The sequence below is a fragment of the Lutra lutra genome, chromosome 9 (assembly GCF_902655055.1).
Source record: "Lutra lutra chromosome 9, mLutLut1.2, whole genome shotgun sequence".
NCBI classification, from domain to species: domain Eukaryota; kingdom Metazoa; phylum Chordata; class Mammalia; order Carnivora; family Mustelidae; genus Lutra; species Lutra lutra.
The window spans coordinates 121640647-121667824 of record NC_062286.1 but is presented as its reverse complement, the minus strand read 5'-3'; the positions used below and the strand labels follow the sequence as shown (position 1 = coordinate 121667824).

The 27178-nt window shown below is 49.5% G+C and overlaps 2 protein-coding genes across 5 annotated transcripts in view; both read right to left on the bottom strand.

Annotated features, from left to right (window-relative positions):
* Positions 1-532: 532 nt before the first annotated feature.
* Positions 533-6929, bottom strand: MYL9 (myosin light chain 9). Its single transcript, XM_047744408.1, has 4 exons — positions 6841-6929; positions 3486-3695; positions 2031-2192; positions 533-1218 (listed from the first exon to the last, which is right to left on the bottom strand). Exons 2-4 carry the CDS (start codon positions 3667-3669, stop codon positions 1046-1048), a joined length of 519 nt encoding a protein of 172 aa, XP_047600364.1. The 5' UTR covers positions 3670-3695; positions 6841-6929; the 3' UTR covers positions 533-1045.
* Positions 6930-14606: 7677 nt separating this feature from the next.
* The window catches only part of DLGAP4 (DLG associated protein 4), a 139548-nt gene continuing 126976 nt past the window's right edge, over positions 14607-27178 (bottom strand). For all 4 annotated transcript variants that reach the window (XM_047744393.1, XM_047744392.1, XM_047744395.1 and 1 more), the window contains 3 exons: positions 18225-18316; positions 17165-17320; positions 14607-16378 (listed from right to left, as the gene is read on the bottom strand). In XM_047744393.1, the coding sequence (XP_047600349.1) occupies positions 16160-16378; positions 17165-17320; positions 18225-18316 (467 nt within the window). In that variant the 3' untranslated portion in view covers positions 14607-16159. The remainder of the gene's footprint in view (positions 16379-17164; positions 17321-18224; positions 18317-27178) is intronic.

The following is a 27178-nucleotide window of genomic DNA, read 5'->3' as shown; positions in this document are numbered from 1 at the left end:
TTGAACTGACCCTGCAGGGGCAGAGGGCACAGCCCAGGCCACACATGGTGGCTGCCTGGAGCTGATCTCAGGGAATCCCTTAAAGCCGTCATTCCCACCTTCAGCCAGTCCCACCTTTAGCCAGAGCTTCTGGGAGGCACCCATCTCCCTGTTCCCAAAGCCTCCCTGTTCTTCCAGGATCACCTGGCTTTCCAGGAGCATTGAGGTGTCCCTGGAGATCCAGGCTCTAATCCTAAAGGCTGGGTGACCTGACCCTGGTCTTCCTGGTGCCACAGAACCACCCCACAGAGATACACTGTGGTGATTCCTGAGGGTCCTCCCCACTTGGGCCTCTCTTTCCCAGGAGGACTGTTTTCTGCAGCACTTATGTCTGCCCCCGTCCACACTCCTGGTCTGGTCTCAGGGGAGCCTTACCCCAGCTGGGAGTGGGGGAGGGGTCTGGGCAGCCACTAGGGATAGGAGAGGGCAGGAGGTTCTTTAGGGACTAGGAGCTCCTCTATTTCACCCCAGCAACAGACACACAGACCCAAAGCAGTGCTCAGACTTCTATTGGAGACTCTGCCTCCCCTGGGTCCAATTTCCAGCCTACATGCGTCTTCTGGATTATACTCCTGGTGGAGTGGCTGGGCAGGGCACAGAGGAGGGGTCTGGCATCCTGTCCTGAGAAGGGACCTTGGTGAGCTTTGTGGCAGTGGCAGTGGCTGGGAAAGAGTGGTCATTCCCTGTGTGGGGGTGCATGTGAACTTGGGTCCAACAGGACACAGGGCCTGTCCTGTGGTGAGCAGCCATGAGGCCAAGCTCCTGAGAAGACAGTCCTCTCTTGGGGTGGTGGGAGGTCATGGTGGAACACCTGTCTCACATTGGCTTTGCACCCCTTGCCTGGCACTGTGCACTCTCAGCCTGTTCCTCCACGGGGAGCTGGGCCCCTAGCCCCTCAGAGGGAGAATCCCCTGAGAAAATCCTGTGGGGTCATGGGCATGGAGCACAGTGAGTGTGGGGAGCAGGAGAGTGGAACAGGGGCCTGGGGCTGGGGGGCTGGGGTGGCCTAATCGTCCTTGTCCTTGGCCCCATGCTTGAGGATGCGGGTAAACTCCACGTAGTTGAAGTTGCCTTTCTTATCAATGGGTGCCTCTCGGTACATCTCGTCCACTTCTTCATCTGTGAAGCGGTCTCCCATGGTGGTGAGTAGCTCCCGAAGGTGGTCCTCGTGGATAAAACCTGGGGGCAGGGCCAGGGCCCATGAGATAGGGACTCAGGCTGGGACATCCCTCACACCCTCCCCCTGTGGTCCGACAGCAGTCCTTGCAGTGAGCTAGTTCAACTCTTCAGGGCCCCAGAGGGAGGGGTTCTGCAGTGTTTCTGTGGGGTCCTTGGGCCTGTGAGTGTGTGGGCTGGATATGTCTTAACTTTGACCTGAGCCCTAGAGTTCCACTGCCCGAGTTTGCATGCTCATCCCCTTTCTTGGCTGTGTGACCATAGGCAAGTTATTTAACCTCTCTGTGCCTGTTTGATCTGGAAAATAGAGATGAAAATATGCCACCCTGGTAGGGGACCATGAAGGTGGTCAGGAAGATGTTCTGATTGGGCCTGTGGGCACTGAGAAACTTCTGAAATTGGTGCCAGGGTCACTCTGGCCTGTCTCTGGGACAGACCAGCTGTGGGACAGAAGTCCTTTGTGAGGTCTGAGGATGGGGGCTGGTTTTTGCACTTATTGGCCAGAAGGGCCTGGAATGATTTGGTTTCTGGGGAGGTCTAAAATGGGGGCATTGTGCTGGGCCAACAGGTAAACGTGGGAAGCCTTGGTGGATATGGGCTGTTGTGGTCTAGCGTCTGCGGGAAGGGAACAAGGACACATCTTAGTTTTTCTAGTTGCAGCGATGGAAATCCCAGCAGATGGGGGATTTCTGTTCTGGCTTTTGGGGACAGGGGCCCTGAAATCCCAGCGCAGCCCCACTTGGCATCCTTGGGGACGCCCTGGGTAAAATACTCAGCCCCAGCCCTGTCCGGGCCTCCAGCAGGAGGCTGCTGACCTGAGGCCTCCTCGTCGAAGCAGGCGAAGGCATTTCGGATCACGTCCTCAGGGTCTGTGCCGTTCAGCTTCTCCCCAAACATGGTGAGAAACATGGTGAAGTTGATGGGCCCCGGGGCCTCGCTCATCATGCCCTCAAGGTACTCGTCGGTGGGGTTCTTCCCTGTGGCAGGTGGGACATTCCTATTGTCACTACCCTGTCCCCTCCCTCCTCCCTGCCCCATCCCTTCCTGGCCTGTGAGAATCCCACAGGCAGAGACTATAAGCTCTGTAAACTGTAGAGCGTCTGGCCAGCGTTCTGACTGCTCCCTCCCGCGCGGGCTTTCCAGGCTGCTTTGACCAGTTAAGGCCTCTGGTCCTGATATCCATGCCCTCTGGGGTGTGAGGGCTGCCGCGTACTGACCGCCTCCGGCATCTGCGGCCCTGCCTGCCTGTCTGTGTTAACTTTCGCCATGTTGCGAGGTCACCGCAATGCCCCAGTTACATCTGTGTTGCAAGATAGCTGGGAGATTTAAGACACTCGTGCTGCTCTTGCTTGTTAACTGGGGTTGATGTTCCTACCAGAAGGCCACACTTGACCTGTGGCCCCACCGACAAGAGCTACAAACAGGAATGAAAGTTTTTCTGAATAGAAGCCCAGGGTCCCATGTCAGCCCCCCAACTCAGGGTTGCCCAGTCCTCCCACTGGACTTCCTGGGCGTGTACATGAGGGCCTTGGTCACCACTGCACAGGAAGGGAAATGGGCAGAGTAGGGTGGCCCCACTGTGCGGGGCAGGGCCAGGGACTCCCTCAGGCCTGTCTGGCCTCAGTGCTTGGGGCTTGACGAGCACAGGCTGCTTCCTCTTCTGCCAGAGGCTTCTCTCTCCCAGCCAGTGTCTCATCTGGTTGAAGGGTCTGCCAGGAACTGGGGGTCGGGGTGGTATCTGTGATGAGCACAGGGGAGGGATATGGGGGTAGGGCCACAGACTGGGGGTTCCCATCTGAGCAGGTTCCTGAGCCCTTTCAGCTCTAAGATTCTGATTCTAGGGAAGTGGCCGGAGTCAGAGAGGTTCTAAGGACCTGGCATGGGTGACTTCTAACGAAGGGAGGCACTCTGGCTTCCCCTCCAACCTCAGTTCTCCATCTGCACAATGGAAGGTCTGTGCAGTTCCAACTTTCTTTAGTCACTCATCCTTTTCTTTAAATGAAGTAGAACCAGGCAGCCCAACCACAAATCTGCCTGAGGCAGTCTGGCTCCGGAGTGAGCCTGTCTGGGTTCAGATCCAGTGCCCAACTGCTCCATGCCTCAGTTTACCTATCTGTTAAATGGAGAAAGTACTGGCATCTGCTTGCCAGGGTAGGTACCACATGTCCCTACATGGAAAGGACTCCATATGCGATGAGCAGCCCACTGCCTGTTCCAGTTGCAACCCTCGCGGGACCCACTTAGACCCCAGCCACCCCATCCCTGCTCACCCAGTGAGGCCAGCATGTCATGCAAGTCTTCCTTGTCGATGAAGCCATCTCGGTTTTGGTCGATCATGTTGAAGGCCTCCTTAAACTCTTGGATCTGGGACTGGTCAAACATCGCGAAGACATTCGATGTGGCCCTCTGTGGCCGCTTCTTGGTGGTTTTGGCCTTGGCCCGCTTACTGGACATCTTGGCTTCAGGTGGGTGGGGCTTCCCTGCAGGAAGTGGGTGTGTGGGGAAGAGCCTAGGACCCTGGGCCAGGGGATCTTCCTGCCTACTTAAAGCCTGGCTGTCAGTGCCTGGACCTGGCATTTAAGGCCTCCCGTAGGCTTGGGGCTCCTGTCACCCAGCTCACCACAAAAGCAGACAGGCGTGGGCTCTGCGATCATAAACAACTTCTCTACCTCTCTGAGTGAGTTTCCTCATCTGGGAATGGGGACATGAGGAATGCCCAGCAGCAGGGAATAATTTGTGCCCGAGAAGCTCCTGGAATGGTGCCAGGCACAAAGTAAGCTATTTTTGCTGTGGCTGTTTGGGTAAGACACTTAGGATTGGATTCTGTGCCAACCTGTCCTTGCTTTCTCTCTTTTAATTCTTTATAGCATTTACACTGTCCATCTCTCTCCCTCCAAGTGAGAAGGTGGGCTGAAAAGTGGGAGGCTGTGAGGTTCCTGCCAGCTCCCTCTGCCCCCAGCAGAAAGGAGCTGGATCAGTGGCCCTGCATTCCTGACATTCTTGTCATCTCCTCCTCCTTCTCCTCCTCCTGCTCCCTCCTCCTCCTCCCCATCCCTCTGTGTTCCAGGCTCTGGATGGTCTAGAAGGCATATGCTCTGGGCAGTCTCCCCTCCCCCAACCTGCCCACACTTGACTAGCACCTTAGGTGGGTGATAGACCTGATTTGTTCTCACTCTGCTATGCTTATAGGGCATGAGGCTCCTCTGGGCTGGGAGACCCAGCTTCTTGTCATCCTTGTCTAGATCTGGCCTCCTAGCTTACAGCCAGTCTCTCCCAACCTATAGAGACCCAGACCTGAACCACCTGTCATTTCACCTTGAAGCCCTTGAAAGTTCCTGGAACAAGTAGGCCCCTGAGCCTAGCATTCAGGACTCTGTGTGAACCCCTCCGACCTTTCGCTCTGACTGACCATGGTACCCTTCACTGTGTTCCTCTAGCTGCCTGTGATTCTGCCATGCTGGACCTCTGGATATTTCCCAGACAACCCCAGACTTTCCTTCTTGGTCACCCCCACCCCGAACACCCTTCCTTTTCCAGCCTAGTTCTTGAGACACCCCCTTGGGGAGCAGTTCCCACACCCTTGCTCTGACAGTAAGGACTTAGAGGTCTTTCTCTCCCTCCCCTGGTTTACCAACAGGCTAATAGATGGTTGTTTAATGAATGGCTGTGAGGGGAACTACAGCCAGGTTATTGCCCCCACTGCACAGATGGGGAAACTGAGGCCCAGCAAGGTGCTCTTTCCCTGAACCTGTTATGGCCTGTGAGGACTCTTCCCCTGAAGACATAGAGCTGTATTCCCTTCAGCTGGGGCAGTTGTGCGTGTGGCTGAGGCCCCAGGACTACTGTCCCCCTTTCTCCTCTGCCCTTGGTTGAGGGCTTCCAGGAAGCCTCTGCCTGTTTTTAGCCCTGAATGTTGCCAGGCCTTTATCCCATGACTCTGTTCCAGTCATTCTCAGACTGTGGTCTTTGAGCTCTTAAACCCTGAGCAGGGATCCTGGCCAGCCCCGACCCTTCCCCAGGGCCACACCTGCCTGTAGGCATGACACACGGGCTGCTGTGTGCCTCTGGCCTGACACACCTGGCCCTGGGTGATTCTCATGTGGCTCGGGGTGGGTAGACAAAAGCCCTTCTCACCTGACCTGGGTCGGTGTGGGATGGTGGCATCAGTAGGGGTTTTGTGCTTTGAGGGCCTCAGTCCTTCCCTGAGCCTGTTGTTCACTGGGAACTTGGACTCATGGCACTAACAGAAGGCAGCCAAGAAGTAGTCCATGGCCATGAGAGGCTGTGATGGTTATCATCACTATTGCCAACCCCATCCTGTCTGCACAGCTCTAGGGCAGACACAGCCTGGAGAACAGAGGAAGCTGCAGCCGGAAGCAGGAATGGCTAAGACCTCACCCACTGTTGTTATACTGGCTGGGCTCTTCTGTCTTCATAGCCTACCCCTTCCCCACCCTCTTTGATCCCAAAGCCATATCGTGGCTGAAAGCACTGAACTTCAGGATTTGTCCATCCCAGCAATCTTGGGAAGCAGGGTGAGGGCACTCCGTCCCCCACCTGACTGTGCAGTTTAAGAAGTGATGCACAAGAAGGGAAGTAGCATGCCCACGAGAGGGATAGAGAGCAACAGCTTGGGCTAGGCTTGGGTCAGTGGGTGGTAATGGCCAGCCGTTGGCACCCCTGATGCCTGAACACAGAAACACACATCCTGAGAGGCTTGTGGTGGGCCTGCTGCAGTTGAGGGCTCTCCGTGACCAGAGGCAGCTTCTAGGCTTGGTCGAGAAAAAGGGGTCAGAGGCAGGCTAGGTCCTTAGCCCTAGAGCCATCCCCTCCTGCTCCTGGAGGTCATAGACACTAGGGATCAGATATAACTAGTGTTTGGCTGCAACTAGGTGCCACCTCCCCCCTTCTGGTGTTTGAAATCCCCCCATAACAGCAAAGACAAGGCCTGTGTCCCCCATTATCTCATCCCTATGGCTGGTAGTGCCCGATGCCTTGCTAGTAAAACCACCTCCTCTGTGGCTGAGTTATCTGACTCATTCCTCAGGGCAGTTGCAGGGCTGGAGAGGGGGAGTAGAGAGTCTGAGGTCCTCCAGCCCAGGTCCCTGTCCAGCCCCCAGAGCCCTTGGCAGACCCTCTCCACCCAACAGGCATATTTGGGCGGATGTTGGAGTGCGTAGAACCCCCAAGTGCACGCACACAGCGTCGGTGTGTGTGGAGGGACGGATTTTCTCCCCGTCTCCATCCCTCTCTTCTGCCCCAGGAGTTCTGGAGGAGTCTCCAGGAGCCTTACAGGGCTCAGCTTCCAGTCTGACACATATGGTTTTACTGGGGCAGGGAACACCGGTGACCACATCCCCCCTCCCCTCCTTCTGGACCCCCCAGAGCTCTGGGTTTGGCTCTGAAACTCCATAATAAAGGGGCAGGGCCCGGCAGAGTTCCCTCACCAAAGGACCAGTGGCTCCCCGCAGCCTGGAACCGTTACCCTGCTGCCAGAGTCCCCGTCTGCCCCGCAACTCGCAGCCCCAGCCCTGTGAGGGCTGCCCTCGCTGAGACCCTCGGACGTCCCTGTCTGTGGGGCCGTCACACCGCCTCGTCTAGCTCCCCCGCGGCCGCAACTCCCACCTGGTGTGGAGAAGGAGCTCTCTCGATGTGCGGAGCCGGTGCGGGGCGGCGGACTGTTGGTCCGCTTGGGGCTCAGTGGGCGGGGCGGCGCGGGCCTTAGAAGGCAGAAGAATGCGCGCGGCGGGGCGGGGCGGGCTGTACGCTGGCGCAGCCTTATTTGGCCTTGACCCACTGGCTGGCGGCGGGGGCGTCTTCCCTGAGTAGGCAGGGGAGGTGATGCGGACCAACGCTGGGACCGCTCGCTCCTGATTGTTAGGGGAGGGGGATTTATCTGGGCTGCCCCTTCCTCCCCAGTGAGGCAGGCAGAACACCTAGGGGCATTCTCCAGTTCTCAGGCCCTCCCCCCATCTTTCCCCCAAAGGCCTCCACTGCCTGGCCCATTCCCGTGGGAGGGCTTTCTTCCATTAGGCCAAGTATGGCTTTTTTCTCCAGTCCAAAAGAAGGCATGTCAGATGGCTCCGCCATCCTCATGTGAAGGGTCATTCAGGTCCCTGCTGGTGTGGGGGCTCACGTGGGGCTTGGGTAGGAGGACTGTGCTAGGGACAGCCCACCTTGGCCAGATCACTGTCCTTTCCTGCTGGCATCAGTTTCCCATAAAATGGGAGGGTGATGGTGAAGATTCAGGAAAAAAGAGTGGCCAGAAGGAGTCAAGTAGCACCCTGGGGGCTAGTGAGAGGGGCAGAGGCTGGGGGAGCCTGGGGCCTCCTCAGGGTGGCAGCACCCCTTACCCACTCTTGTTGGCATTAGAAGAGGGAGTCAGAGAGGACAGATCCCCTCCCCCCACTCCCCCATTCTGCATCAGGTCCTGTCCATCACTTTGACCCTTGAAGGAACACCCTACCCACCTGGACTCCAGGCAGGCTTCCCTGTCCCTCCCCCACCCCCAGCCCACTGTGGAGCAGTGCAGACCTTCCAACACCCAGTTACTTACTGGTGTCAATACGAACTGACATCTTAGGTGCGGGGCACTGTGTTGGGCGCTGGGAAAACAGCATTGCACTAAAGTAGTCACCCCGGGGAAGCAGTTTTTGTGAGGGAACTGTGATGAAGGAGTAGCTCCATGGCTTGGAGAGAGAACTGAGTTCCTTGAAGGAGAATAAAGCAGAGTTACTAAAGAGAGAGAGGAGGGTGCCTCCTGTGACACTGGGACAACCAGAAGTCATGCCCAGGGAGTGTTTGAGGCAGGTAGGGAGAGTTTGCCAACTCCTGGTCTAGGAGCAGCCAGAGGGGAGTGTGACTGGGGAGAAGGTTGGGAGATGAGCTCTAAGAAGCAGTGGGGACGTAGCCCGGGGCGCCTTGTAGGCCACCATGAGACATCAGAGTTCTGAGCAGAAGGATGGCATGGTCTGGCTTATGTATTAACTGAATCCCTCTGGGTGAGACCAGCGAGGAGCTTTCCAGCAAGTGTTCAGACTAGTGTGGTAGCAGGGGGGCGGGCGAGAAGGGGTGGGGTTCTGGAAATATTCTGAAGTTGCATCCAATAGGATTTGCACATGGATTGGAATGTGTGTGAAAGAACAGAGTTGAGGTTGACTCCAAGGGTTTTGGTGTGAGTGGTGGGAGAGAGAGAGCTGCCACTTTCTAACATGGGTCTACTATGGAAGGAGTAGGTTTGAAGCGAGATCAGAGCTCTGTTTTGGACCTGTTAATTTTTTTTTTTTAAAACAGTTAACTTTGAAATAATTTCAGACTTTGTATGGTACCTATACCTTTATTCTAAGAGTTCACCCATACTCTCCAATTGTTAACATTTGGCTTTATTATATCCTCTTCTGTGTGTTTATGTGTATGTGTGGATATCTTGCCCCCGCCAACATCATTTGAGAGCAACTTGCATTCTTTATTACCTTTTTACCTGGAAATACTTCAGTGAGTATCTCCTGAAAAGGAGATTCTTTTCCAAATTCATAGTACATTTGTCAAAATCAGAAAAATTTTAACATTGATTTAATACTGTTACCTAATTTACACTCTATATTCAAATTTTGTCAGTGATCCCAATAATGTCCTTTACAGGAATTTTTTTCTGGTCCAGCAGTCAATCTAAGGTTATCATGTTTCTTTAATTTGTGTGTGTGGAGGGGGTGTAAAAAAAACAACAACAACAAAACATAAAAATTACCATTTAAGCATTTGAAATCTGTAGTTGGGGGGGGGTAGTAAGCACATTTCCATTGTTGTGCAACCATCACCACAACCCAGGCGGCCTTCAATTGATTTTTGTGTATTGATCTTACTTCCAGGAACATTACTGAACTCACTTATTAACTAATAGTTTATTTATGGATATTTTAAGATTTTGTATATGAAAGATCATGTTATCTGCAAATAGAGATAGTTTAACTTCTTTCATCTCAATCTGGGTTTCTTTCTTTTTTTTTTTTTTTAATGGGTTTCTTTTTTTAAAAAAAGATTTTATTTATTTATTTGACAGATCACAAGTAGGCAGAGAGGCAGGCAGAGAGCGAGGAGAGAGGAGGAAGTAGGCTACCTGCTTAGCAGAGAGCCTGATGCGGGGCTCGATTCCCAGGACCCTGGGATCATGACCTGAGCTGAAGGCAGAGGCTTTAACCCACTGAACCACCTGGGCACCCCTCAATCTGGGTTTCATTCATTCATTCATTCTGTTGCCTGGGCAACATTGCCCTCCAGTACATCAAATAGAAGTAGTAAAAGCGGGGGCACCTGGGTGGCTTAGTCAGTTGAATGTCCAAATCTTGATTTTGACTCAGGTCATGATCTCAGGGTTCTGGGATGGAGCCTCTTGTAGAGCCCCATGATGGGCTATGTTCAACGGGGAGTCTGCTTTGAGAGCCTCTCCCTCCTTCTCCCCCTGCGCTGCCTCCCCTCTCTCCGCCTCTCCCTCCCACCCCCCCTCCCACATTTGCTTGCTGTCTTACGCATACCCTGTAATAAATAAATAAATCTTAAAAAAAAAAAAAAAAGTAGTAGTAAAAGCAGACACCCTTGTCTTGCTCCTGAACATATGGTGAAAGCTCACTCATTCATCATTAAATATGATAGTAGCTGTGGTTTTTTCTTGGATGCCTTTTATCAGCTTAAAGAAGATCTATTCCTGGTTAAGTGTTTTTATTATGAAAGGATGTTGGGTTTTATCAAACACTTTTTATCCATCTATTGAGATGTCTTTAATCTCTCTCTTTTTTAAGATTTTTTTTTTATTTATTTGAGAGAAGGAGAGACAGAACACAAGCAGGGGGACAGAGGGAGGGGGAGAAGCAGACTCCATGCTGAGCCGGGAGCCGAAAGTGGGGCTCCCACCACCTGGAGATCATAACCTGAGCCAAAGGCAGACACTCAACCATCTGAGCCACCCAGGTGCCCCTCTTTAATCTCTCTTAACATGGAACTGTTAATTAGCTTTTGTTTTTCAAGACACTGACATTTTTGGAGAGCCCAGGCCAGTTACATGGTCCTTCCTCATGATTAGCTTCAAGTTACGGATTTTTAAAAAAAATTTTTTTTTAAGATTTTATTTATTTATTTGACAGAGAGAGGCAGGCAGAGAGAGAGAGAGAGAGGCGGAAGCAGGCTCCCTGCTGAGCAGAGGGACCCATGCGGGACTCGATCCCAGGACCCTGAGATCATGACCCGAGCCGAAGGCAGAGGCTTAACCCATTGAGCCACCCAGGTGCCCCCAAGTTACGGATTTTTAAAAAAATTATTTATTTGAGAGAGAGAGAGAGTGCATGGACAGGTGGACACATGAGCAGGGGGAGGAGCAGAGGGGGAGGGAGGGAGAGAGAGAGAGAGAGAGAGAGAGAGAGGGAGGGAGGATTGGCTGTCCAGCAGACTCCCTGCTGAGTGCAGAGCCCAACTCCAGGCTGGATCTCATAACCCTGAGATCATGACATGAGCCAAAATCAAGAGTCTGATGCTCAACCAACTAAGCCACTCAGGCACCCCTCAGGTGGTGGATTTTTGACAGGAATATCACAGAAATGATGTGCCTTTCTCAGTGTGTCTTAACAGAAGAAATAGGACGTTATTTTTTTCCCTCACCAGCAATAATAACTTCACCATCTTTTTAAGGTTGTATCTGCTGGGTTATCCATCAGAAAGTTATAATTTTCCCCCTTTTTAATCCGTATTTCATGAGTAAGTAGTTTGTGGGGTGCTCCTTTGAGACCAAACATTCTGCTCCTCAGCAAACTTTCACCAACTTGTGACACCCACTGGTGATTTAGTTGTTGCTGGGACGGTTGCTTCGTGGTGACTTTCTGGCCCTTCTCACTTCCTTTTACTTCTGCTGGTCGGTGGACATGTTCATTTTGAGAGATAGAGATGTGAGTGGGAAGTGTGGAGTTCAAGGAAATTGGGGTTGCAGAGTCAGATGTGGGAGTCATCTCCCACATGGAAGGTTGGAGCCATAGCATTTGAGGCCCCCCAAAGGCCCATGTTTCCTGTTGGTCACAGGGCGTCACCAGGTTTGGGCTCTCTGCACACGTGCTAGAGATTAAACCCTGATGCTGGTTGGTCATTAGGGGACCATGGCCACCCCTGGACGCTGGAACTGGGGGCCCCTGTCTCATGGGAAGGTGGCTTCTGTAGGAGGAAAGGTCCCTGTTCCATTTAGAGCCTTTACTACTTAACGTGGCGTTTGAGGCCCTTCCTGTGCAGCAGCAGTCTCACACTTCAGCCTCTGTGCTTGCCTTTCTCGGCCTCAGCTTGGAGAACCCCTGTTCATCTTTTAGAGCCCAGCTCCAATACTGTCTTCTCTGTGAAGTCCCACCCCTCCTTCCCTCAGCAAGTTCACTCATTTAGGAAATAATACTTCCTTTTTTCCCCCAAACCTTTTGTTTTTATGTCATCTCTATACCTAATGTGGGGCTCGAACTTACCACCCCAAGATCAAGAGTCGCATGCTCCACAGGCTGAGCCAGCTGGGAAATAATAGTCTTGAAGCTCTCGTCTGTGCTAGGCACTGAGGCTGGTTGAAAAACTTACTTCCTATTCTCTGGGAGCCCACCATCTCCTTGTGGAGACAGATACTCACATAGAGCCGCACGGATAGGAGTATCACCACAACAGCTACCGCAGCAAAGACAGACGAGCCAAGTGGCTCTCCTGCTCCAAGTCCAGAGCAGGGGTTTTTGCCGCAGCCTGGCCTGGCCCAGGGACTTTGGGAGCTGACCTGAGGGCTGAGGAAGGGTAATGTTAACTGCACTGGTGGGGAGCTGTGCTCCCTGTGCCAGGCCTGAGGTGAAGCTAGGGTGGGATCCCATGGGAGGTGTAGTGGGAGAGCCGGCCGGGGGCCTCTTGAGCCAAGGCGGGTAGGCTGGGTTTTCTTCTGCTGGCACCAGGTGGGCTGCAAAGGCTTCTGCGCAGAGGGTGACTTCTGGAGCTGATGGAGTCAGGACTTCGTAAAGACCCTCTGGCTGCTGTGGGAGGTGCAGTGAGGCCCACATGGATTTTTCAGGTCCAGATCTGGAATTTGCCAGATTCCAAAGCACAGGGAACACAACTTCATTCTGTGTTTCTCTCAGAAGCTCCACTCTAGGGCGCCTCGGTGGCTCAGGCCATTTATTCAGTGTCTGCCTTTGACTCAGGCTCCTTGCTCAGCGGGGAGCTGGCTTCTCCCTCTGCCTTTCACCCTGCTTGTGCTCTCCCACTCACTGCCTCTCCTCAGATAAATAAATAAAATATTAAAAAAAAAAAAAAAGAAAGAAACTCCATTCCAGTGATGGTGGTGGGAACAACTTCTCCAACGGGCTGGAGGTCCGCAGCAGCACTTTTACCTGTGCTGGCATCTACATGTTGCTAGCTGGCAGGCCACCTGGCAATGGCTTTGTCCTGCTGTCCTGGCCAGAAGGCCTCTGAACCCAGTGCTGCTCCTGGCTGCAGCCTGGCCTCCTCTCTCAGCTTAGGCCATGGGGTGGGGGAGATGCCAGGCTTGGGAACAACTAGGGACCCTGGGGCTCCTGCCCTAGGATGTGCCGCCCTGAGGGTGGTTCTCAGGGACCCAGGCTCAGCACACAGACTCAGGCTCCCTTTGCCTCTCCCCCAGCACCCCACAGCCTGCAGTCTCTCCCTCCTGACTCCTTTCTGTCCCTTCAGAACCCAGCTTTGGAAATGCAGCTTCTCTGGGAAGCTGCTGTTGGTCTTTTCCTAAATAGTCAAATGCCTTCTTGATAGAAGTACAGAGAATGAGATATTATCTTAGTCATGTTCTGGCTCATGCTGTTTTATACAAATCTAGTCATGAGAATACATACTTCTAGACCATGCAACACTCTGCAAAATCCTTGGATACTTTTTTTTAAAAGGTTTTATTTATTTATTTGTGAGAGACAGTGACACAGATAGCGAGAGAGAGGACAAGCAAGGAGGAGACGGAGAAGCAGGCTCCCACTCAGCAGAGAGCCCCATGTGGGACTCGATCCCAGGATCTTGGGATCATGACCTGAGCCAAAGGCAGGAGCTTACCTGACCAAGCCACCCAGGTGACCCAAGATGCATGGATACTTAAAAGATGTCATGTCCCGAATGTCAGGTCTGGTTCAGTGAGACTATGAGACATAGTAACTAAGAGCAGTTTCTTTGTCTCCTTGCTGGAGACCCTGATCCAACTGCCAGGGCCACTTCCCTGCTGTGGCAGGAACACTCAGGCCCTGAGGGGTAGGTGTCCCCCCTCTTCCCCTGAGGTCTGTCAGGAATAGAGCTGGGCTGCTAGCTAGCTCGTGGCCCCCTCCAGCATTCACTCACCGCTCTGAGTGTCCGGCTCAGTGCCCAAGGCCACCTGCAACCTCTTCACTTACTCTTCTAGTCACCACTTCTCCTCAGGGCAGGGATAGGTCCAGGGAGTGCCAGCCCCCGGAGGGCCGCTCTGCTGCCCTGCTGTGCGCACCACTAACAGGATCCAGAGAGGAGGGAGGGAGGCTCTGAGCACAGGGGTCTGGCCTGAGGGAGGAGTGGAGCTCAGGAGGGACCAGGTGGAGCTAGGAGGCAGTTCTGTGCATCCTCTGAGCCCAAGGTCACTGCGTCTTAGCTGGGTGGTGGGACGAGGAAGGAAACCAGGGTCTGCAGCCCAGCTTGGCCTGAAACTTCCTGAAAACCATGTTTGTTTGTACCACGGGGCATTACACTTGAACATCCTTCTGCCTGGAACGCACTCTCCCCAGACCTGCCATCCCCCAGAGCAGGTTGATACCCTTGGCGCCTCTGGACTGGAGCGGAGCGCTGCACCCCAGGCTGTGTGTGGGGCTGCTCTGTCACTTCCTGCAGCCTCCTGGTGCTGCATCTTCTCTTCTGCCGCCTGCGGTAGACTTAAACTCACGTAGGCCTCATTCAGTGTCTTTCTCCTCCACCAGAGTGTGGTTCTGTGACTGCCTGCCAGGCACTGGGCCGTTGGAGCAGGTGCTCGGGAGGTGTGTTGAGTGCACGCAGCTATCAGGGGGAGGCCGCTGCTGAGGGGACAGAGTACTGGTCCTTGGTCTGCGGGGTGGGCCAGGGCAGCCCAGCTTGGCTTCCGTGGAGCAATGATGGGTTAAGTGCCTGTTTCTCACAGGAGGCAGGTTAAGGGGGATGTTACTCATTTGTAAGGTCAGGGAACCAAAGGCAGCTTTCTCGCCCAGGGTTGTGAGCCGGGTTGTGCCAGAGCTGGAATGACGGTTTACACACAAGTCAGCCTGTCTCCAAAGAGCTGCTGTGTGGCAAGGGGTCTGGCTCAGTCTCCCGGGGTGTCCCCTCCATCCATCTCACCCCAGCCTGGCCCGGCCCGCTGTAAGAACACCATGAGCCCTTGGTACACGTTACCTCATTTATTCTCACAACATGCCTGTGAGGTAGGGAGGGGCAGGGACTGTCCCCATTTTACAGAGGAGGAAGTTGAGGCACACAGAGGTCAAGTGACTTGCCCAAGGTCACAGACAGCGGCCAGGCTGGAATGGGGCCCCAGAGCAGGCTCTCTGGTCACCCGAAGCCCCTGCAGCGAGTGCCGGACATGAGGACATCTCCAATGCCATCGTCATCTCCATGGTAGAGAGAGCAGCCCTCGTGTGCTGGGCCTCCCCCTACCCCTCCCGCCCTTGCAGGCCTGGGCCACTGCAGCTCAGGGCTGACGCCACCCTGGGAGTGGGGCTGGGCTGGGGGGGGGGTGCGGGGTGGGAGAGAGAAGGATGATTGGGGTAAAAAAAAAAAGAATAGAAAATTCAGAGGCAGGGCAGATGGGCCCACAGCAGGGGGCAGGTGGGAGACCAAAAAAAAGGCCGCTTACACACAAGGTATATATTTTTACACACACTTGTACACACACCTAGATATAGTACATGTAAAAATATATGCTATTCACACACCCGCCTCCTGCCAGGTGCCCCGAGAGCCAGCGGCGGCGCTGGGGGGCATGGGTGAGCAGATGGGCGTTTGTTAAATATACACTCTAAGGTCTATGTGCATATGTACACATACATACAGACACAGCCGCCTGCCCCTCAGGTGCTGTACACAGGCTCGGCCAGGGACAGGCGACCCCTGGAAAATGGGGTCCCTCTCTTGAGTGTCCCCTGCAAGTCACTCTGAGTCAGACATTTTACTGAAGGAAGAGGGGGCTGGAGAGAAGAAAGAGGCGGGAGTCTGGAGTATGGTAACGGTGGCTTTTATCTCATTGTCCCCCCACAAAGCCCTGAACCCTCCTCCCCTTCTCGGAGACCCCCCTCCCCCGTGCCTGGGGCTGCTGCTGCAGGGCCAGCGCCTGCGTGTGCGCATGAGCAAGTGGGAGCGCTGGGGCAGGGGCGCGGGTCTGGCTCTCCAGACTGGCAGCTGCACGCAGGGCCCAGAGTTGGCAAGCCGGCCGCCACGATGGTGGCCCCAGGGTGAGCTCTGAAGGGAGAGGAGATGAACAGAAGAATGAAAACTGCAAGGTCAGAGCGGGGTAGCGGGAAGAGGAGGAAGGACATGGCAGGGACCCAAGGCTGTCCTCGGACTGTCCTCGTCTTGTAAACAAGCTAGTGCGAGTTCTCGTGAGATAGAACAAGTAAAAAGACCGCAGTCTGGAGGCTGGGCCAGGAGGTGCCGAGGTCCGTCTACCTAGCCCACGGTGGCCAACCAGAGGGGAAAAAAAAGTTGAGAGTTTTGTGTTTCTGTTGACTTTTTTTTTGTATGAAGTCTTCATTAACCTAAAGCTGGGAGGGACCCAAAAAAGCCAAATTGTGAGCCCTTGTATGCGTCAATTGAAAGTTGGCTCAGGGTCTCTGGACAGAATAACCATCTTAAAGGTTGAGAAAATGGTGTTCCGTTCACATTTAGTTTGTGTGTTTGTTTTTTTAATGACTTAAAATTGTTTGCTTCCCACTTCCTGGTCTCAGAGTCGGGTCTGGGCCTCAGGGACATAAATCTCGATGCTGTCCGCACTCTCCGTGGCTGAATTCTGCCGCACAGAAGCCGCCCGCTTGGCCGCCAGGAGTCTCTTGCGGGCCTCCTGACGCTGCTTGTCCCCGGCGTCGGAGGCCTTGTCGCGGCTCACTGCCGGCTTGGATTTAGCTGGCTTCTTTGGGACCGGAGGGGGTGGTTTCTTCTCTTCCTTTAGTGAGACAGTGAGGAGGGAAGAAAAATAAAATAAAGGTGCACCTTTTGTGGGGCGTTACCTCCCACTTGATGCTGGCAGCTGGAGCCTCCGCCCCAGCCTCCCCACATCAGGCACAAGCAACACACATGTGGAATCAGAAAGCCACAAGAAGCGATGATAGTGGGAATAGCACAAGGCATAGGAGCAAAACACAAGCTTAGGATTCTACAATGTTCTAGCAGGAAGGGATGGACACAGCACCTGTTCCCACCCCTGCTCTGAACCATGGGGAGCCTGAGTCACATAGCCTGAGCTGGGATTTAAATTCAGGACCTCGGACTCCCTGGCCACATTTCACAGGCTTTTTCAGGGGGTCAGAACTCACAGGGGCCATGGTTCAGTACCCAGTAACCACAGGGGGTCCCTGGGTGCCATGGTTTTACAGAAGGAAGCCGTACCTCATGGGAGAGGCTGGCCCCAGGAGGACTGATCTTCTGTCTCCAGAGTTCTGACAGCCATGTCTCTACCTGTGCTCAGGACTGTGGGCATCTGTATCCTAGGACCCCCCTTTCTGAACATGCAGGGTGGGATGGCATGCTTCGGGGGCAGCCTCGACTACACAGAGCGAGCAGCATGCTGGACGAGAGCCAAGCATGGACCCTGCGCACTGATGGACGTGAGCCCCCAGCTCAAAGACGACACACGGAGAAGGGAGCCAAGCAGCACTGACCGATGTGGGCAGCGTTATTGCCGACCAGGAATTTGTCCCTGGACTTCCCCTCCGCACTGCTCCATGCTCACCTTCCTCTTCTCGGGGGTTTCCACCAGCTGCCAGCTGTTGGCCTTGAGGTGGTAGAGTTCATCAAACTTCATGCTGATGTCCTCGATGGACAGCTGTAGCAGGTCCCAGAACCCTGCCAGGTCCTGGGCTGTCGGACGTGGGTTGGCTTCAGGGTTCTGCAGAGGGAGATGGGGATCAGTGGGGCAAGCAAGGCAGACGCTTATTCTGCACCCCACACCAAGTATGGTCTGGTGACCCTGCCAGCTCTGGTTAGGGTCCCTGGAGGCCTCATCTTGCTTCCCCCCAGTTCCCAACATCAGGATCTGTAGGAGGGAATGAAGGAAGTTCCTGGTCACTGTCAACCCTGTGATGGTGCAGATCTTTGGGAGAAAGAGAGCAGGACCTGTACATACATGGGACTGAGGCCTTGACCACCACTGTAGGACTATAGGGAGGAAGGCCCTCATGCTCCTAATGTATGTCAGGCTGATAGCTCTTCTCATTGTACAGAAGCTCCTGGCTGTGAGGAGTGGCCTCTCACAGTGAGGCAGGAAGAAGCCAGGAGCACAGCCAGATGGGTGTATTTACAGAACCCACAGGGTTTCTGTCCCCCTAGTCTGTTCTCCAACAACACACTACTCATGATGACTGCCCCAGCCAATGCTACATCTTTGCAGGTCCTGGAGATAAACACTCGCCCTTATCCTCCAGCCCTAGGAGCATGCTGTCCGTGGCCTTGAGGAGTGAGGTGAGGCCTCCGCAGGAAAAGCCACCCTCCTGATAGGGAAGGCCAGGGGGTGATAGGTCTCCAGTCCTCACCCGTTGTCTTAGAGCACGTTTAATACAAATGAGTCAGTGCTGATAATTTCAAGTTTCATGTGGCTCCTTTCACATAGGCTTTGCTTTTCTATTTGAAGAGGCATTAGAAATTTGGAAGGCTCTTTTCCTTGTGCGAGGCATGGACATGTCACCAGCATCTTCTCTGTGTTAGGGAGGAGGGCACAGAGGCTTAGAGGAGCTAATCTGGCAGGAAGGCAAAGTCTGGAAGGCCCACGGTGGAGGAGGAAGAGTCACACTCACCAGGTTTTGCTCACAGAGGCCCCGGAACTGCTGGAATTTCTGGGACATCAGTAGCTGGGCACTGCCCACAGCACTGAGGACTTTTCCTAAGACTGAGAAAGAGAAGGTGGAGAGAGCACAGGGTTTGTTGGGGTAGAAGGCAGGATCAGGGCTTTTATCCCCTTGACCCCACTCAGGTTACCAATCATCATTTGGTGAATGGCATCTGGTCTTCATTTTACACCCACTTTAATCTGCTCTTGTGAGAAATACAAACAATACAGATAAAGTGAGTCCCATGTCTTAGTTCCTACATAGATTTTATGGCAATAGATTTGAAAATTGAGTTTAAATGGAAAAAATTTCCAGGAAAACCTAAATTAGAATCAGGAAGAAACAGAAAATCTTATTAGACCAAAGCTGTTTTAAAAAAAAAACCTGAAGGGGCGCCTGGGTGGCTCAGTGGGTTAAACCGCTGCCTTCGGCTCAGGTCATGATCTCAGGGTCCTAGGATCGAGTCCCGCATCGGGCTCTCTGCTCAGCAGGGAGCCTGCTTCCCTCTCTCTGCCTGCCTCTCCGTCTACATGTGAGCGCTGTCAAATAAATAAATAACATCTTTAAAACTGAAGAGGTTAAAAATCTTCCCAGAAAAAGGAGCCAAGCTAAACTATGTAGTTTTACAGGTGATGTTTGATAAAACCTTTACAGAACAGAAAATCCCAGTATCATACATTGAGATTGTTCCAGAGAGTCCATAAACATAGGCAATGACACTGCTCATTTCAGGAGCCCTGAGAATAGATAGGACATGCCAAGTATAGACCACTTTCATTCTGAACATAAATGTGAAAGTCTCATCAAATATAAGCAAATAGAATCCAACAGGAGAGTTAGCCATGAAGGTCTCAGCCCAGGAATATAAGGCTGATCTTTCACTAATTGTGGTATAAAGACAGTAGGATTTCTCAGCTGCCGTAGACTCACCAAAGCAAAACAGAGTAAAGAGGAAATAGACATTGAACTCTCCTGTGACAGAACTCGTCAGCACTGGGTGTGAAGTGGGCTGCCTGTCTGGATTGAGATGTCAGTTTTGAGTTTTCCAAAGCAGCATGCCTTGAGGGGAAAAGCCAGTCATTTCTTACTTGAAATGAAAAGGGGATGTGGACTGCAGCAAGAGCTTTCCTGTGCCTGGTTCAGCACCAGGGGGTGGGGAGCTTTGCACTGTAAGTGGGGAGAAGACGAGGCTGAACACGACCCCCATCCCTGTGCTTTAGGAACTCCTGCCCACCTGGGACGCAGGCCTGGCCCCTCTCTCACACTGATCTACTTTATAAGAGCTCAAGGAAGAATTTTGCCTTATTTAGAAAGTAATTAAAAAGTTAGAAAGTAATTAAAAAGGAGCTAAACAGTTTACAGGCACAGCAAATGGCACACGAACATTCACCAGATAGTTCTTCCTAGAAAATGGTGAAAAGGGGCACCTGGGTGGCTCACTTGTTAAGCATCTGCCTTCGGCTCAGGTCATGATCCCAGGGTCCTGAGATCAAGCCCCACATCGGGCTCTCTGCTCAGTGGGAAGCCTGCTTCCTCCTCTCCCACTCCCCCGGCTTGTGTTCCCTCTCTCGCTCACTGTATCTCTCTCTGTCAAATAATAAATAAAATCTTTTAAAAAAAAATGGTGAAAAGCCATGAATATATCAAGCGGTCGTTCAAGGCTGGGATTGAGGTGCTTTGAGAAGAAAATGAGACAGCGGAGCTCAGAGCTAGCATGAGAGAAAAATCAGGCCATCGAAGAAACCAGGGCCACTGTGGAACAGCACAAAGAATAAAACCCGCTATGGGGCCCCAGGAGTAGGAGAAGAGGAGCAAAAAGGCTCCCGGTGCGAAACGCTTCAACTGCTTGGTAACAAGATGTTTTTTTTTTTTTTTAAAGATTTTATTTATTTGACAGACAGAGATCACAAGTAGGCAGAGAGAGAGGGGGAAGTAGGCTCCCCGTTGAGCAGAGAGCCCAATGCGGGGCTTGATCTCAGGACCCTGAGATCATGACCTGAGGTGAAGGCAGAGGCTTTAACCTACTGAGCCACCCAGGTGCCCCACAAGATGTCTTTTTAAATAAATTTCCAGGAATAAAATGAGCCACTCCTCACCCCCTTCTTAAGACAGGTAGTGGAGACACTTGGTTTAGAGTGAAGTAGGAATAAAAGGAAAGGTGTCTTCTGAGAATTCCCAATCATGAGACTGCACTTGGGCACCTAATTTCTTAAGAAATAAAAGCAGTTGGGTGCCTGGGTGGCTCAGTTGGTTGAGCGACTGCCTTCGGCTCAGGTCATGATCCCGGACTTCCAGGATCGAGTCCCACATCGGGCTCCCAGCTCTTTGGGGAGTCTGCTTCTCCCTCTGATCTTCTCTCTCATGCTCTCTCTCACTCATTCTCTCTCAAAAAAAAAAAAAAAAAAGGCAGCATCTTAAAAAAAAAAAAGCAGCAACTAAATATGAAAGAAACTATCAAAAAAGAAAGGGGCTGAGAGACATTGAAGAGAGTGGGCCTCTGTGTACACGGGTCAGCTCTACAAGAAGAGAGCAGACATGATTTAGAACTTTCCAGAAATGGCTGACACCTGGTACTCAGAAGCCAAATGAATCCCAAGCAAATTCACATTGCCGGTAAAATAGAAGACACAGAGCCCGACGCGGGGCTCTATCCCAGGACCCTGGGATCATGACCAGAGCCGAAGGCAGAGGCTTGACCAGCTAAGCCACCCAGGTACCCCTGGAAAAGATCTTTTTTTAAAAGTTCTACAAAATGGAGGCTCTCTGCTCAGCAGGGAGCCTGCTTCCTCCTCTCTATCTGCCTGTCTCAGCCTACTTGTGATCTCTGTCAAATAAATAAAATCTTAAAAAAAAAAAAAAAGTTCTACAGAATGGGTAAAATAAAAGATAATTTTGTTGTTAAAATGCATATGAATAGAGGAAACATCTCAAACTCATTTTATGAAGCTGGATAACATTAATACTAAAATAGGACAAGTATGAGAGAGGAAAATTACCAGCCAACTCTCGTGAACAAAGGCAAAAGTATTAAGTCAGATATTATCAAATCAAGACCACCAACATACTAATATGATAATATATCCTTATTAGCTTGGGTTTATCCTGGTAATACAAGACTGATCCAACATTAGAAAATTCTAATGACTTCTGTTTCTGGCCATGAAAAACCAGTTAGTAGGAGACAAACCGAACCCTCCCACTAAAAACAAAGGAAAAAACTAAGTAGAACACAAAACAAATCCCCAGAAAATCTCAAAGCATTAATAAATTACCAGAGCAACCAGAATCCGAGAGGCTAAGATGCCAGCAAGAAGGAAACAGTATTCAGGCAAGTCTGATACTCTGCACTGCTCGTACCCTATGGCTTTTCCCAATTTATGAACAGCACAAGGCTGAGAGGTAGAAAAGCCAAGCAGAAAGTGGTGTTTAGGGGGCTGAGAAGCTGAGCAGAGCCTGAGGCAGTTTCATGAAATTAGGGAAGCCAAAACTGAAGACAGGACTTGCAGTAGGGGAATGCATTAAGCTAAGCAATGCTTCCAGTAGTCTCCAGTGGGAGAGATGAAAATGGAGTTCATGGTCTACCAAGGAGGAGGGGCTTAGAACATGCCACAGGCTGTCTCAGGGATTCCCTGGGGAGTGCGCACTAGGATGAGGATAAGTAGAAACAGACTGTCTCAAAACACCCAGCTCTGAAACAGTTCAATCCCATACTGGATTAAGATGGTCTGGCCCTGCTCTGACTGCCTCAAGAAGCAAAAGTAAACCTTTTCTTGAAGAACAGAAAATCATCCTGAGCCAAGCTGTTTTCATGTACAGTTTTTGGCACTGAATAAAAATTACCAAGCATAGCAGACAAAGGACCAAATGAGTGCACACCAAAAGAGAGAAAACAGGAAAAAGAAAAAGACCAGGAAGGGATGTGGATACTGGACAAGGGTATTTAATAACTAAATATGGCCAAGGAAATCTGTGACAAGATGAAGAATATTAGCAGAGAATCAGAATCGATCAAAAAGAATCAAATGGAAACTCTAGAATTAAAAAATAGAGTAACTGAAACTAGGAGTGCCAAGAGATGGGTTTAATACATTAGTTACAGCTGACCTATAAAATAATCCAGCAGGAAATATCCAGACTGAGGCCCTGAGCAGGAAAATAAAACGGAAAATACAGAAAAGAGGATGAAGAAACAAAACGGCAGTCTAATGTATGTGTCATTGGCACCCACAGGAGAGAAGAAATAAAATGGAGCAGAAATCTGAGGAAGTAATGGCTAGGACTTTCCTGAAACTGATGAAAGTCAGGCAAACCCAAGATTCAAGAAACCCCGTGAACATCAAGCTGGGCAAATAAAAAGGAAACCACATGTACGTATCACAGTAAAATTAATAAAACTACAATACAAGGCGAAAATCTTGAAAGCAGACAGAGAGGAGAAACAAATGATTCTTCAAAGGAGTAGCAGAAGACTGACAAATGACTAATAGGAAGACTGGGAATCAGAACGTAATCAAAGACATGAAGTACTGAAATATTAATACCCACCTATAGTTCTTAGCAAAAATACTATTCCAAAAAAAGGGGGGGGGAAATATGGACATTTTAAGACAAATACTACATTAAAATACCAAGCAGAGGGGCCCCTGAGTGGCTCAGTCGTTGGGCATCTACCTTTGGCTCAGGTCATCATCCCAGGGTACTGGATGGAGCCCCGTATTGGGCTTCCTGCTTAGTGGGAAGCCTGCTTCTCACTCTCCCACTCCCCCTGCTTGTATTCCCTCTCTCACTGTGTCTCTGTCAAATAAATAAAATCTTTTAAAAAATAAATATTTTTTAAAAGATTTTATTTATTTGACACACAGAGATCACAAGCAGGCAGAGAGCCCGATGCGGGGCTCGATCCCAGGACCCCAGGATCATGACCTGAGCTGAAGGCAGAGGCCTTAACCCACTGAGCCACCCAGGCGCCCCAAATTCAACAATTTTCTTAAACCAGAATAAGAGCATCTGCAAGAAACCTATGGCAAACACCATACTCCACAGAACAATGTGAAAAAGCAATCCCCCCCCCCTTTTTTTGGAGTAGGCTCCACACCCGATGTGGAGCTTGACCTCAACATCCTGAGAGATCAACAGTTGCATGCTCTGCTGAAAGAGTCCGCTAGGCCCCCCTGAAAAAGCAGTTCCTTACTATAAAAATAAAACAAGGTTCCTAGATATAGTATTACTATAAAAGTCAAGAGCATTTCATTAACAATAAACAAAATACATTAACAAAAAATACAGCTTATCCCTACAAAATGAAAATACTAATCTGACAAATCTTATGAATGGAATACAAAATCTAATTGAGGACAGTAAAGAAGACCTAAATAAAAGGGGGCACACAATCATGTTCTTGGATAGCAAAGACTTAATTTTTAAAGATGTCAATCTTACCCCGAATTGATCTACAGATTTAATATAATTGCAATCAAAATCTCAACCTGGAATTTGAAAAGCTGATTCTGAAATTTATATGGGAGAGTAGAGAGCCAAGATTAGTTTTGAGTTTGAACCCCAAGTTGGGTGTAGAGATTATTTAAAAATAAAATCTTTAAAATGTGTGTGTGTGTGTGTGTATTATTTTTTAAGTTTATTTATTTAAGCAATCTCTATACCCAGTGTGGGGCTTGAACCCATGACCCTGAGACCAAAAGCGATGGACTGAGCCAGCCAGGTGTCCCCCGCCCCCCAAAACAGTAAAATATCTTTTTGATTTTTGGAGAAGGATAGGTTTTTTAAGCTACAAAAAAAGTATAAATCGTAAGAGGAAAAGACTGATAACTTTAAATTAAAATTAAGAATATGTTTACTTAGAAGTTGCCATAAAGAAAGTAAAAAGACAAGTCACAAACTGGGTGAAGATATGGTCAGAAATGTTCATAATAATCCATAGCTTAATTCTCACTTAATGGTGTAAGACTGAATAATTTCACCCTAAGATCAGGAGTGAGACAAAAGCAAGGGTGCCCAACTCTTGCCACGTGTAGGTAACATTGAAGTCAGGCCATTAGGCAGAAAACAAAAATAAAAGGGAACCAGATTAGAAAGAAATAAAACTCTATTTTCAGATGAAATTATCTGGTACATAAGAAACCCTACGGAATCTCCCCCTCCTCAAAATTCAGCAAGGTTGCAGCATACAAGATCAATATACAAAAATATATTGTCTTGCTATATACTAACAATAAATCTGAAAATGAGGTTAAGAAAACAATCCCATTTACAACAGCATAAAGAAGAGTAAGATACTTAGGAATAAATTTAACAAAATAGATATAAGATTTGTATACTGAGAACTATAAAATACTATGGAAAGCTTTAAAAACCTAGGTAAATGAAAAGACAGCCCCTGTGCATGGATGGATTGGAAGACTTAACAGTAAGATGGCAATACTCCCCAAATTGAATTACGGATTTAACACAATCCCTATCAAAATAAAATACCAGCTTTTTTGGGGCAGAAATTGACAGTGTGATCCCAAAACTCATGGAAATGCAAGATCAAAGTACATACTTTAGAACTTTCTTTAGTGAGAAGCTGAGAGCTGGCTATAAACTTGTTTTATTTGTATTTTTACCTGAAGAACAAAGTTGGAAGACTCACACTTCCCAATTTCAAAACTTGCTTCAAAGTTAGAGTAATTATGACAGTGTGGTACTGGCATAAGTATACACATGTGCATCAATGCGAATGAATAGAATTCAGAGTTTGGAAATGAATTCTTAATATTTGTGGTCAGTTGATTTTTGACAAGCGTACCAAGAACTATTTACTGAGGAAGGAATAATCACTCGAACAAACGGTACTGGGACAACTAGATATCTAAATGTAAAAGATTAAGAGTAGACTCATACACCTCACACCATACACAAAAACTAACTCACAGACATAAATATAACAGATAAAATTATAAAATTCTTAGAAGCAAATAGGAGTAAATCTTCAAGATCCTGGATTAGGCAATGGTTTCTTAGACCTGACATCAAAACTGCAAGCAACCAGAAAAATGAAAAATGGATAAAGAAAATACAGTGTATCCATGCAATGGAATTTTATTCAGCAATTAGAAGGAACAAAATACCAATTTATGTTATAACATGGATAAACCTCAAAAATATGCAAAATGAAAGAAGCCAGACACAAAAGACCACATATATTGTGATGCCATTTATATGAAGGTATCTAGAATGGGAAAGTCCACAGAGAAGAAAGCAGATTAGTGTTTGCCTAGGGTGGGAGAGCAGGGGAGAGAGGGGCCGGAATGATGACTCCATGGGTACAAGGTTTCTTTCTAGTGTGATGAAAATGTTGTAAAATTAGGTAGTGATGATTGCATAGCTCCATGAATATAACAAAAACCACTGAACTGTATACTTTTTTTAAAAAATTATTTATTTGACAGACAGAGATCACAGAGAAACAGGCAGAGAGAGAGGAGGAAGCAGGCTCCCTGCTGAGCAGAGAGCTGGATTCGGGGCTGGATCCCAGGACCCTGGGATCATGACCTGAGCTGAAGGCAGAGGCTTTAATCCACTGAGCCACCCAGGCGCCCCTGAACTGTATACTTTAAAGGGGTGAATTTTATGGTATGTAAACTTTATCTCAATGTTCTTATAAAAAAATTGTTCACAGCTGAAAACTAGAAACAATTGAAGGGCTCATCAGTGGAGCAGAGAATAGTATATTCATACGGTGCAATGCTACTTAACAATGAAAAGAATGTTTTATAGGTACAGGCATTAACATGGATGAAGCACAAAGCTCAAACACAAGGTTGAATTAAAAAAGGCAAGCCTCGGGGTGGCTGGGTGTCTCAGTGGTTAAGGCTCTGCCTTCGGCTCAGGTCATGATCCCAGGGTCCTGGGATCGAGCCCCACGTCGGGTTCTCTGCTCTGTGGGGAACCTGCTTCCTCCTCCCCTCTCTCTGTCTGCCTCTCTGACTACTTGTGACCTCTATCTGTTGAATAAATAAATAAAATCTTAAAAAAAAAAAAAAGGCAAGCCTCAGGGCACCTGGGTGTCTCAGGCAGTTGAGCATCTGATTCTCGACCTCAGTTCAGGTCTTGATCTCAGGGTTGTGAGTTCAAGCCCTACTGAAAAAAAAAAAAAAAAAAAAAAAAAAAAAGGCAAGCCTCAGAAAAATAGGCATACCCTGTGCTTCTGTTAGTAGAAAATTCAGACACAGGCAAAACAAAACATTATATTCCTTAGGGTTACACATCTACGTATAAAGAAATGCAAGAATATAATTAACTTGAGGATAACAAATTTTAGGATAGTGCTTACTGCTTGGCAGAAGGAAGGTGATACCACTGGACTTAAAAGATGGTAACATTCTATTTATAAAAAAGGTGGTGGATACATGAGTATTCTTTTTATTTGTCTTTACTCTGTCTGCTCTTTGCATGTATATAAAGATTAATTTAAGAAGAATGAAAACAAAATAACAACTGAGTTAATGCCAGCTCTTAGGTTCTCACTAAAGAAGTTCTAAAGGATATACTCAGAGGGCGCCTGGCTGACTCAGTTGGTGGAGTGTGCCACTCTTGATCTTGGGTCGGGAGTTCAAGCCCCACATGGGGTACAGAGATTACAAAAAAAAAAAAAAAAAAAAAAAAGATGAACCTTAAAACAGATAAAGAATATACTCAGGAAAGAAAAGACTTATCAAAGAAGGGAGATCTGAAATATAAGAAGGATAAGAAAATGATAAACACAGATAAATAGAAATACATACATGTATAAGTAATGATTCCTGTAATTATATAAGAATCATCAGTTGGGGGGGTTAACCATAAGAAAACAATTAGATAAATCATATCTCGAGGTCCTTGTGTTGTCTGAGAGAAAGGTGAAGACGTGAAATAATTTAAGG